General features: G+C 50.0%; 2 protein-coding genes across 4 annotated transcripts in view; both read left to right on the plus strand.

Annotated features, from left to right (window-relative positions):
* Nucleotides 1-842, plus strand: part of GRAMD1C (GRAM domain containing 1C) — a 54213-nt gene extending 53371 nt beyond the window's left edge. Inside the window, exon 18 of one of the 3 annotated variants that reach the window (XM_075034354.1) lies at nt 521-842. In XM_075034354.1, the coding sequence (XP_074890455.1) occupies nt 521-598 (78 nt within the window). In that variant the 3' untranslated portion in view covers nt 599-842. The remainder of the gene's footprint in view (nt 1-520) is intronic. The other 2 variants (XM_075034352.1, XM_075034355.1) reach the window with 2 other exon arrangements.
* A 1280-nt stretch (nt 843-2122) lies between these two features.
* ZDHHC23 (zDHHC palmitoyltransferase 23) lies at nt 2123-9892 on the plus strand. Its single transcript, XM_075034357.1, has 4 exons — nt 2123-2229; nt 2580-3281; nt 4009-4176; nt 5032-9892. Exons 1-4 carry the CDS (start codon nt 2123-2125, stop codon nt 5297-5299), a joined length of 1245 nt encoding a protein of 414 aa, XP_074890458.1. The 3' UTR covers nt 5300-9892.
* Nucleotides 9893-12243: the final 2351 nt, after the last annotated feature.

Consider the following 12243-nt stretch of genomic DNA (forward strand, 5'->3'; position numbering starts at 1 on the left):
CTTTTTGAACACACACAGTGTTAAAAAAAAAAAAAATAAGAGAGAGAATTCAACCACCTTTTTCATCCCAAATAACACTTTTGTCTGGAAGTCATGACACATCTTAGTGCCTGTTATCGTGTGTTTTCTGAGGGTTGTCGATAATCTAAACACACTTTGTGCACCCAAATGCACTGGGAGGGCCAGGTATTAAAAGAAAATTCATGCTTTGCTGCCATATTCCTTAGAATATTTGCTATGAACATTAACTGTGACTAAAAATGAGTGGGGTGGCTTACCTTCCGCACTATTGTTTGGTGAGGTGTTAAGACTTTATCATGCTGGACTGTTAGTAATTACTAACTCTACAGAGTATAGCTGTTAGGAGAGCACAGTAAGGCAACTGTTTATAGAAACAGGGAGGAGGAAATTGCATGAGATCTTTAAAAGAAAAGGAGGAGGGAGACATTATTTTCCTGGTATCACTCACCCATGCAGGAGACTAAGTAATTGGGGGGATATGATGGTTTTATCTTCACAGCTAAAGATCTCCCTTTCCATGCTCCAAAGAAGCTTTGATCACTTGAACAGGACACAGAGCGGCAAGACTGAGAGTTAATACCCACGTCAGCTTTCCGATCAAGATGTTGGAAGAACAGATGCGTGTGTGAGGACTTGTGGGGTGGGGATTGTAACTGTCACCTTCGGACTCTTTACTATTTGGCTCAAAAGCTGCATGGAATAAAGGTTTCTGGAAGAAGTAAGTTGGGTTCTGCATTCCCGTAGCCTGGCGACCTGTCCCTCCTGCCAGCCTTGGGGAGTCTTGCTTACAAATAGTGCAGAGCTCTCACATCCCAGGCTGAGTGAGCGAGGGCAGTTGTACTGCTGGTTAACAGATCTGCAAATTTTGGAGGAGGGGAGGACACCCTCAGCAGAGAGCTGGACTTGTCTTTAATGAAATCGCAGCTTTTTATGTCATCTTAAAAAATGACCGACAGCGAAGAGTGTTTTGGAGGAAAAAAGTTGTGGTTTCACAGCCACAGAATCTTTATATGCTTTTTTTAGCCATGGGGACCTTGTAAAACAAGTCACCATCTTTAGGGATTAATATTTTTAAGATTAATTAACTAAACGGGAAAGCGCTTGATACCTCTTTGCTAAATCTCTTGCATACTGCGAGCTTTGGCAGTCTGCCTCCTGCCATATGTTTCTAGCTCTCCCAGAAAAATTTCAGCCCTCGGTATTTTCCCTCCGTCGAGGGCTGCTCTTTAGTTCTTTAGCACGGTGTGCCCACTGATGATGAAACACCTTTTCTTCTGGCTTCAAGCTTTTTCGAGACGGGCTGAGAGAAGGAAGATGAAAATAAAAATTAAAAAGTGAGGGAAACGGCACCATTGGTGGCTGCGGGGCAGTGCTGGCTGCTGTGGTGCTCGGTCCATCTCGCAGCGGTGCACATCCTTGCAGTGATGCTCCCCTGGCTTGCAGCCCGGGGTAGGCGAGGGGACGTGTGCGTGGGCGCTTGAGTCCCAAAAAGCCGTGTTCTGGCACCAAACCCTCCACGGGCAACACTTCAACATGCGCGGGGGGGGGGAAACTTTCCCAGCCATGCGTGTCCAGCCCCGGGGAACGGCAAAGCCGATCGCTCTTGGTTCCCCCGTCCGCAGAGGGGAGACGGGGCTGGCTCGGCCCCTCTCCCCACCCGCGGGAGCCGGGGGGGCGGCGGGACCCCGCGGTGCCCCCGCGGCCGCCACCTGTTGCGCTGGCCCTTTAAGCCAGGTACCGCCGCGTCACGGCCAGTCCCGCCCCCGCCGGGCAGGCATTGGGCCATTCCGCCGTCAGGTGGATGGGCCCGGGGCGGGTGAGCGTGTGTGTGTGTGTGTAGGGGGGGGTGTCCCCTCACACACCCCCACCCCCCCCCGCACACCTCCGCGTTTGGGAGACGCTCGGGGCGCGGGCGGCCAATGGCGGCCGGGCTCCGCCGAAGGGGGCGGGGCCGCTGTGGAGGAGGCGGTGGCGGGCGCGAGGCACCTGCGGCTGGCGGCGGGGGCGGGGCCGGGCGGCTGCCGCGGCGGCGCTGCCGTGAGGGACGCGGCCCCGGCCCGGCGGCGGCTGAGGCTGAGGGAGGGCGGGCGGGCGGGCGGCGATGGAGGAGCCCCTCTGCTGCTGCGAGTACGTGGACCGGAGGGGCCAGAGGAACCACCTGGCGGCGTGCTGCTGCGACTGCGAGGACCTGGACGAGGGCTGCGAGAGGTAACGGCTCCGGCACCCCCGCCCCGCCGGCTCCCCCCCCCCCCGCCCCGGGACCGGCCGGCCAGCGGTCCGGCTGCGAGACCCTCCCTTCCTCCCTGAGGAGGGTGTCCGTCCCCCTCGCCTCACCTCACGGGGAGCCCCGTGGGCTAGCCGGTGCCCCCCGCGGGGCTGCCGCCCTGAGGGGAGGGGAGCTGCGCGCCGGTTCTGGGGAAACTCGACGGCAGAGAGAGGGACGGGGGAAGGCGGGCGGGGGCCGCCCCGGTACCGGCCGCAGGAGCGGGACGAGGCAGGGGAAGGGCCTTGGGCTGCCCGCCTGCTAGCCGGGGGTCCGCGCTTTTCCCCCCTAACAGGTGGCTGACGTGCAAATCCCTGGCCCCGGGAACTCTGGAAAGAATTGCGGACACCGTGGCGGACCGGGTGAGGGTCCCTTGGTTCGCTGGGGCCGTGAAGATCAACGTCAGCCTCGTGCCGCCTCTCGTCCTGCTGCCCGTCTTCCTCCACGTTGCCGCTCTGCACTTCCTGCTGGGTCTCGTCATCCTGACATCGCTGCCCGTGCTGGTGCTGTGGTATTACTACCTCACCCACAGGAGGAAGGAACGGACTCTCTTCTTCCTGAGCCTGGGGCTCTTCTCCTTGGGCTACATGTACTATGTCTTTCTCCAGGAGGTGGTTCCCCGAGGCCACGTGGGCTATTCCCAAGTGGTCGCCCTCACCTGCGGGTTAATTCTCATGCTTGCGGCCCTGTCTCGAGCCAAGAAAGACCCCGGCTACCTTCCCATCCCGGCAAGCAACGAGAAGTCATCGCACCAGGGTTTGCCCAACAAGAGTGTTAGAGGGAGCTCCAACGGGCTCCGTGGCGTCACCATGTCGGGAACTGCCGGCGGCCGTGCTGTGAACGGGGAGGCCAAAGGCTATTCCAGGATGTCAGCTGGGGAGCCAGAAGGTGTGAAAAAGGACTGGTGCGCTAAATGCCAGCTGGTCAGACCAGCCCGAGCAGGGCACTGCCGGCTTTGCGGCAGGTGTGTAAGGAGACTGGACCATCACTGTGTCTGGTAGGTTTTGCGCTGCTGAGGCTACTGTCTGTTCTCTCTGCCCCTGCCCTGCCCCTTTTTAAGTGAGCTGCTTTTTTTACAGACTCTGTCAAATGGGGTTGCTTTTGTTATGTGCAAGACTTGGTGGCGTTCTTTAAAACAGTAAATTTGTACTTGCTGTTGTAAAGAACAATTTAAACTTTACTGTAAGTGGGTTGACCTGATAGCTGATAACTTTTACAGTACACTTCAGAATTGCCTTTGGTTCTTTATTGGCTTTCATCTGGGGTTTTTTTGGTTTTTTCTTTTTGATTGGGGGGTTTGGAAGGGGGGGTTGGTTTGTTTTTTTGGTTTTTTTTTTAAATTTGGTCTGTGGAGCACTAGCAATCCTTCAGTTAACTTGCAGTAGTGCTTTCCTGGGGCAAGGGAACCCAAAGGTGCTTGTGTGCATGCAGTACTGAAACCAAGGAGCAGTAGGGTATAGATCTGTCTCAGCAAAGGATACTACACTTGCTAAAAGTTTGAGGCAAGCGATCTACCACTATTACCCTACTGGTCTACTGACTTGTGCCTATAACCTTTCTATAAAAAGCTATAAAGCTTCTCTGAACGTGTTTCAAAGTTCTTAGCCTGTGTTGTATAGAAGCACCTTGGAAATGAAGTTCTCTGACAGCTGGGGGAGGGAAGAGGAAAGAAAAACCTGTTTCTCTTCTTTTTAAGTAAAGTAATCTCTTCTTTCCTTTTGGAGGATTAACAGCTGTGTAGGGGAGCAGAACCACCAAGCATTCATCCTTGCACTCTCCTTCTTCATGCTCACCTCTGTATATGGGATTACGTTGACCTTGCACACTATCTGTAGGGGACGAACTCCGTTTGTGGCGTTGTTCTACTGCCCCGGGGCCTATTCCGACTACAGGTGAGACATCTGTCTGGGAGAGAGATGGGGTGGGAATGGGCTTGGTCTGGTCAGGCAGCTTAGCTTGTGTTCCTCATTCTGTGCTCTAGGCCAGTGCTGTTAGCTGTCAAACCTGACCAAAAAGTGCTCCCTAAAAAGCTGTAGAAAGCAGGGATGCATTACTGCTTTTGCCAAGGTGGGGAGCCTGAGACTCAGAGAGAGCTCACCATTTATTTGGAAAAAGTCGTTGGAGGAGCTGGGATTTGAAGTCCTTATTTATTGTGTCCTATGTAGATACACCTTAAATATGTTTGTCTCCAGATGCAGGTAATGGCCTGACAATCTGGAATCTGCGTGCTTTCTCTTCCTCTCATCCCTCACTGTTTATCTAGTGACTGGTCCTCTGAGTTATGTGCTCAGAACAGACAGCGTTAATATGCCTTGTCTGGCAGGAAGGGTGGCAAAAAGTGTTAGACATGAGTTCAGAGACTGGCGCTACCATTGACGGGCAGAGTACACTAGCACAAGCGACTCCACCTTCTTCTGTACTCCATTTCATGATCTATCTAGTGTGAGCATCATTGCGTCCTTCAATAAAGACCGAGTGCCTTTACAACAGTAAGAGTAAAGAGCTAGGTAGCGTGATAGCAATGTGCAAGAGTAGCTCTGGTAGCTCTAAAAGCTCTCATTAAGTAAGCCCTGAAGCTTTAATTTTGAGAAAGCCTTTAAGGATTATCTGATGAAAGCGCCAAACTGAGATCACTGTGGCAGATGTAGACAGGGATTTGAAAGGGTAGTGATTACTAGGGAAAGTCACTCTAAAGCAGCTGCTCCAAAACTAAATGGCTTCCTTCCCATCTTTTTCCCTGCTGCCAGCTCTGCTCTGTCGTTCACCTGTGTGTGGTACTGTGCCATTGTAACAGCTGGCATGGGATACATCCTCGTTATCCAGCTGTTGAACATCAGCTACAACGTGACCGAGAGGGAAGCTCGGCTGGCTCTGCGGGACAACACTGGGCGCAGGCTCCTGGGTGGGTTAGTGATAGACACTGGCCAGTATAACAGGGGTTTCCTATGCAACTGGGGCCATTTCTTGAGCCTAGGGTCTTCTCCTCCACAGCGCTCTGCTGAAGACATCGTGTGACACCCCTCTTTCTGCAGATGATGTTGACTGACTTTCTTTAGCAGGGGAATGGCCCCTTCCAATAGGACTCCCTTCTCCCACACCTTTCCTTCGTGGTCGGTGTTTGGGCTGCCTGTCCCGTGACTGACAACATCAGAGTCTTTCCCAGGCAGAATGGTTCTTCGTGTGCTGTCAGCCAGCAACAGGATGCAGAAAGCGGTAAGCCATATACACAAACCCGGAGAGAAGGAGCCTGCTGCCTTTTTCCACTGTGGGAAACTTTGTGCAGCTCAGCTCAACAGGAAGAAGAGCACAAGGTTTTGAGAACTTGAGTTTGTTACATGCGAACCCTGGCATCAAGAGGAACCTGCGGCTGGACTTCAGAGCGTGCACTGGTTCCTGCAAAGGTTAAGGCATCCATGGCTTGTACCTACGTGCGACATTCCAGAGATGTCAGGAAGGTGGACTTTTGATACAGGTAACAGATGGACCGCTGTAGAAGCCAGGCTGTTTGGCTAAAAGAGACTGTCTAGGCAGTCACTGAGCAGCTCCCTCCTCTCTGGTGCATTTATTTATTTATTTTTTCTCTATCTTCTATTCCATCCAGCTGTATACATGCTTGTATTAAGTGCCTTTGTGAGCAACATTCCTGTAGGGCTTTGTAAAATCCCATCACGTCTTGACCCCTACGGTTGTGAGTACATCCCCATCTGTCTGACTGGGTGAGAAGACGCTGTCATCTTCGATCTCGTCGTTCTTTCTGCAGGCTGGGTCTGTGTTGGTTTGAAGGCTTGGCTCATCTCCCTCAAAGTGTTTCTGCTCTGATTATGGATTGTGGCATGAGACAGCAGGTAAATATACCAAGTAAGAAGGAGATGTTTTGAAGCAACGTGTAACAGTGGACTCTGAGGGGAAAATAAGAGTGCTGTCTGGTGTTACTGTAGCTTTATGGAAACTACCTTTGTCTCTCCCTCTGTGGGAGAAGGGAGTCTGTGGGACAGTAGGCAATTCTGCTAACAGCTTTTTTGGTAGGTAGCATCTTGGTCGGTTGTGTTGCTAATAACATAGCAATCCTGTCTCCTCTCAATCCAGTCACTTTGGAGCTGCCTGACTGTAGATCTGTTTTCTCAGGCCAGGAAGTCAAGGAACAGTTCAGTCTCTGCGTATGTAGGGAGAGGATGTGTTGGAGCTGTGTGGTTTTGGGGTAGATGACCTGCACTGGCAGGTGAATGAATGTGTTAAATGTGCTCTGCAAGAATGCCACTTGTTCCTCATCAGCCTGCAACTGTCATATTATCCAGACTTGACCTTCAGCTGAAATCACAAGGTTTTGGTGGTGATGGTTTGTAGGTTTTGTGGGTGGGATTTTTTTTCTTGGTTTTTTTGTTTTAAACCCTTTGTGTATGTTGTTAGCCCTGCAGAAATAGGAAAGGTCTGGCTGGAAAAGCCTGGGACCATGGCACAAGAGTTACGGGTTGGGCCTAAGATGCAGAAGCAGAGTAAAGAGCTTTGTCCTAGCTACTGATGTTTTTAGATGGTGTGTGCAGCATGGACGTGACTTCACTTGTGTGGGCAGGCAGCTGGCGGATGTTGGCTGAGTGATGCAAATTCACTGTGCGCTGCTGTGCGTTATCTCTGAAGAATGGATGGATGGTGCATGGTGCCAAAAGATAGCAGGGTTGGGGGTGTCCCTTGAGATCCTTGCCATATTTGGTGTGTGTGCTCCTGATTACATGACCCAGTTTAAGGTGAAGACCATGTCCCTCTTTGCACTGTTTGATTTCCTCAAGTGGAACTTTGTATAACCGGCAGATAATTGGGAGCAGCTGCACTTGGAACGTGGCTGTGCAGAAAGAGTTACTGACTTACTGGGTGTCCCTTATTTCCTCTTACCCTTTTTCAGCCAGTGAGCAATCCTTTATAAGAAGGTAAAGGGAACAACACCTCTCTTGCTTCCTGTCTCTCACTGAACACGCTAAGAGGTTTCTGATCACTTCCCTTGCCCTAACGTGAAGAAAAATGTACCCAGCTGGACTGTGCTAACTGTTCCTTTATGACCCGAGTGTTTGGAGCTTAGAGCCTGACCCTAGGAGTTTAAATTCACACAAAGACCTTGCTTCCACATGAGCTGTCTGTAAATGTTTCCATGGCACATATGCATTTTGTGGTGCCTGCTGAGATGAATTGGAGCTTGGCAACCCTGGAGACAAGGATGCTGTGGGATAGCAGGTTTGTGATCTTTTCAGATCTCATCCTGCTGGCACTTGGGAAGATTAAGGCAGAATGACCTCCTGGGCTAAATGAACTCCTACAGTGGAGGTAGCCAACCCCTCTGTCCCTGTGAGTTTCATGTACAGAAATCAGTCGTGCGCCCGTGAGCTGAACGAGCTCTGGGAGTTGTTTACAGGTTTGAGATAAGCGGTTTCTCAGAGTCCTGCTACTCCTGGTGGGGAGAAAGCTGAGCAGATCGCAGATCGTTTCCCTGGCAGTGCCTGACCCTGTTGTGCTCGCTTTCTCCCACAGGCAGAGACTGGTTACTACTTTGCAGCCTGTCTGTCAGCGTAGTCTTGACTCTTGTCTCTTAGTGAGCTCTGGCATGGGAGACTTCATTTGAACTGCTTACGCCAAGACACTCTCAGTGGTGTTCTCCCAGGCAGTGTGGACTTTGGAGTGCAGTTTAGGAGCAAAGGATCCTGGGCTAATGTAACCATTCCATCCATACCTTGGTCATGCCCACTCCAATATAGTGGGGGTAAAGTGCTAACATAAAATTTGTTTTTGTACTCACTCCAGAGGGAAATGGAACCATTCAGGAGACTGAAAGGGTTGCAAGGCTGGGGTTTTTTTTATGAGGAGTGTGCAGTGCTGATTCCCCAGTGAATAGGAAGTTCAGGTGGCTGTAATCTCCATAGTAATGACCTTTTCTTTAAGGATGTGGCTTATGTTTACTGTCCTCGCTTCTTCCTGAGAGGATTTACCTTGTGAATGCCTTGGGAGATGGGAAGCATAAAGTAACAGGATATCTAAAAGGTATCTAAAAGGGCGGAAGAGTTGCGAGCTTCAGATGCATGCTTTGGAGCTCTCATTTTAATAGCCCTGAGAATTAGCAAGCAGTCCTTGAAGGGTAACGCTCCCTTTTGCACTTATAGCAAGGGCAGACTGTTGTGATCTCTTGTGCACTAAAGGACAATTTCTCTTCTGAGTATTTTCTTGCTGAGCTTGTTATTGGCCATGCTGGTAGAAAAACCTTAAAACCTAGGCATAGTCAGTCCTCAGGCTCACTGTGTTAGTAGCTGCCTAGATCCGTGCTGTCTGGGTGTTGGAGCAGTGGGAGCAGGCTGCATTTGACAGGTGACTTAAGTCATGTGTGTGTGGCCTTGAGGCAAGGACCAGTGTCTCACCTGTAAATACTGTATGCACATACCTGGCAGTGCAGAAAACAGTAGTACCCTGCTGGCCCTGAAAAGTTTTCCCTGTGTAAGAAGAGAGGACCTCAAGCTGGCCAGAAGCGGGGAAGGATTTTGGTGATAGCTAGCCTTGATGTTTCTCTGCCCAGATTTGGAAATTAGTTTTTCCTGCTTTAACCATGACCTCTTAAGAGTCATTTGTTGTTTCACAAGTATTGTGGACTTCTGCAGACCAGGGCAACTCTTAAGGGGCCAGGGTTCTGATGTTGCTGCTGTTGTAGTGTTAAAACCTCCGTGTCCAAATGCCAGCACCCTACTGTTTGGTGACTATACTAAGAACTGTGCACCATTAGATACACCCTGTAAATGGTGGCTCGGCACTCTTTAACTGTATCTTCTTACATCGTGCTTTTTTGTAGGCAAGTCACAGATCCCCACATTGACTGTTTCTCCATTTAACTTGTCCTCAAATGACAAAAGTCACTGGTGAGCCCGAGTTGGCACTGCTTGTGACTCCTAATCACATTTCAGCCTTCACGCTATGATGGTGCTTTTTTTTTTTTCTTCAAAGTAGGTTGTTTTCAAGTGTCTTAATGAAACCATTTGCTGTAAAATTTCTTTTGAAGATAAAATGGATACTGCCTCACTGCCTAATGTCTTAATAATGTGCTTGGTTTTTTCCTTCTATATGAATGTATATTGCCTCATAAGGGCAGGAAGCGTGTGTGATTATGGATGTGTTTTCCTGTATTGCTTTCAGCGAAGAACTCTACAGTTTCCTAGGATTTTCTTCCACTATCAGGATGTTTGTACAGCAAAAATCTTTCTGCAGACAGGTGAGGTTCTGTCTGAAACGTGGGAATTCAGCCTCCCAAAATCTTGTATTTATGTAACTCCTCTAATGATAACGTGAAGAATGATGGGCTTTGGAAGAACTGTCTACCTTGGAGAGTGGGGTGGGGTTTTTTTGTTGTTTTTTTTTTCACCCTGAGCTTTAGGAAGAAACTTTGTGAAACACATTTGTGAGCTTTGTTGAAAGGACTGGTGTGTGTGTGTTTGCATCCATTTTGCATTGTATTCAGTGTTTCCAAATGGGTGCAATTATGAATCAAAATAAATAATTAGAAATGATCTGTGGAGTGGCCTGTTGATTTATGCCAACATGCTCAGCCAGGTCAAATGACCAGAAGCTGCTGTCATCTCATGGCTATTTAGCTGTGCGCTGGACTTGGGCATAAGGGAGCAACAGGCTAAGGAGAAGCTGGGAAACAAGTTTTCTTCCAGTTCTGCAAAAGTTGACCTTTGGTTTTGTTGGTGTTGGGATGAAACAGAGACTTGCTGGCAGTTCTCACCACCCTGGAAACCAGGGATATTCCCTTGCAGTGGGGATTTGAACCAGGATCTTGCATCCCATGAGCAATCCATTATTGGTATCTGATCAGGTTCCTAGCCTGTTTGTCCAGTGTCTTGCTTTCCCTCCTACACCTGCCCACACAATACATCCAGAACCCGCAAAAGGAACACTGTTTTACTTTAAACTTTCTAAGCCATGTTTGGAAATGACGTGGATATTCTCTGTGCAGATAGTGGGAAGAAATGTAGCCTTTGATTCTATTGGTATCTTGAGACATCTGCTTAAAGGCAAGATGACTTCTAATGAGTAGAATCGCAGGTGCCTTTGATTGTTCCCAGAGCTCTGCTTTGATTTGCCTGGATGGCACTTCTGTCTGCTGTTCAGCTATTTCTCTTTGAAGATTACTTTGCGCTCGCTGACAACAAGGACCTTGCACTAGCAATGAACCAGGTTTGTAGTTAGGTGAGAGAGGTATGTGTAGAAGGGTGTCAGACTTCCGACAGCCCGGCAGCCACCAGCTTCATTAACCCCAGTGCTGATAATGGGGACACATGAGACTACTGTCTCTCCCCAGCTTTTATTTTTTTCTCAGTGTGGCTTGCCATGTTGCCCCCTGCACAGCAGGAGCACGTCTGGAGTGGTAGCTCATGTGCTGGGGAAGGCCGAGGTGTGCTACTGTGGCTGGTGTCTGCAAAGATGTGAGCTGTGGATCAGACTGCAGTGGTTCATGGATCCTTCCCAGGCTAACTACTGTCCCCAGCTACAGTCTTGTTTGCCTGGGGGGAGCAGAGGAAATTGTTTAATACTTCAGGGTCTGTTTCAAATCCACTTTGAGCTGGGCCTGGGAGACTTTGAAGAGACTGGTGTAGGGATTTGCTGAGGAGAAGGTATTTCTGTGGGAAAGCATGTAAGAACTCGAGAGGGCAGGTGTTGGCAGGGGCCGGGGTTAGGGAGAGGGGCAGTTTGCAATTACTTCAGGGTTCTGCATTTGCTGTTGCACCAAAGTGAAAATCCTGCCCCCCTCCCTGCGCAGGAGAAGGAAAGTCTGGCTATGCAGCCACCTCCCTCTCTTGCTAAGAAAAGCAAGGAGCTGACAGGCAGGAGTGTGCCTAAGCTGTGAGAGTGTGGGCTGATGACCAGCATTAAGGCATTGACATCTGCATCTAACCAAGTGCTGGAGCAGGAGGGATGCTGTGGCACAGCTGCAGGCTGAAGCTGTTTCCTCGGTCTAACAAGCTCTCTTGTGTGTCACCCTCCTGCTGGGAAATGTTTGCTGGAGCTTTAATTTGCAAAACACTAACATCATGCCAGGGATTTTAGGGGTGTCCTGTGCAGTCTCTCAACAGCATCATTGGGCACAGCCTTGCTTCTGCCAAGGACGTACGAGTTGTTTCAGCCAGTTGTGGATTGAATGGGAAAGTCAAGGGGCTTCTCATCTCCCCTTTGATTCAGACCATGTTCTCAGTATGAATGCGCCTGATCCCTGAACATCACCCCTATCCCTCAGCTGGATCCAGCTGAGGCTTCAGCTCCATGCTAGCATTGAATTAGCAGTAGGCAAGGGCAAAGGGGCATCAAAGCACAGCTTCTCCTGGATCGTGTTTTGGCTTCTCGCTGCTGGAACTGTGCAGCCAAAATGCATCTTACCAGGAGAATCTTTTTCAAAGATACTAAGAATAGAAGAAAACCCTAGAAGCTGAGAGGATTGGAGACAAAGGCCAGTTTCAAAAGTGTTGACTGTACTTTCAAGTTCTTTGTGGGGAGTTATGCTCCACATAAGCAGCATTATTTTCATGGATGGTGAGTGGGCACTGAGGTGAGTGGGAGCTGTGGGCCTCGAGGACAAGATGTGCAAGTGTGGCATTGCTGGGGAAAGAATCTGCAGTTCAGTAAACTGGATGCGCACCCCTGAGTAGCCAGTAGTTTGGGGCACCCTTTTAGCTGTGAGAGACATAGATGCAATGTCTGCTCAGCCTGTTGCTACGGTCAAGACCAGGCTGCATGTGGGCTCATCCACTCTACTGCTCCATACTCCTGCTACTTCCCTTACAGCTGCAGTGTGTCCTGTCTCTGGCTGGCTGTAATGCTACTGTCTCTCTAGCTGAGAAAGGATGTCCTCACCTTTCATCCTCTGGGTCACTGTCTTCCTTATGCCGTGAATCCAGATGGAGGGTGGGCTGGAGACTTTCCCTGCTGTGTTCGTT

The sequence above is a fragment of the Buteo buteo genome, chromosome 8, assembly GCF_964188355.1.
Source record: "Buteo buteo chromosome 8, bButBut1.hap1.1, whole genome shotgun sequence".
Lineage (NCBI taxonomy): Eukaryota > Metazoa > Chordata > Aves > Accipitriformes > Accipitridae > Buteo > Buteo buteo.

What these genes read in the sequence shown, in the direction of transcription:
- ZDHHC23 (XM_075034357.1), top strand. Translation starts at nt 2,123, where the DNA reads ATGGAGGAGCCCCTCTGCTGCTGCGAGTACGTGGACCGGAGGGGCCAG. An exon ending in CTGGACCATCACTGTGTCTG is followed by an intron (nt 3,282 to 4,008) that starts GTAGGTTTTGCG and finishes TTCCTTTTGGAG; the next exon opens with GATTAACAGCTGTGTAGGGG. An exon ending in GGGGCCTATTCCGACTACAG is followed by an intron (nt 4,177 to 5,031) that starts GTGAGACATCTG and finishes CCCTGCTGCCAG; the next exon opens with CTCTGCTCTGTCGTTCACCT.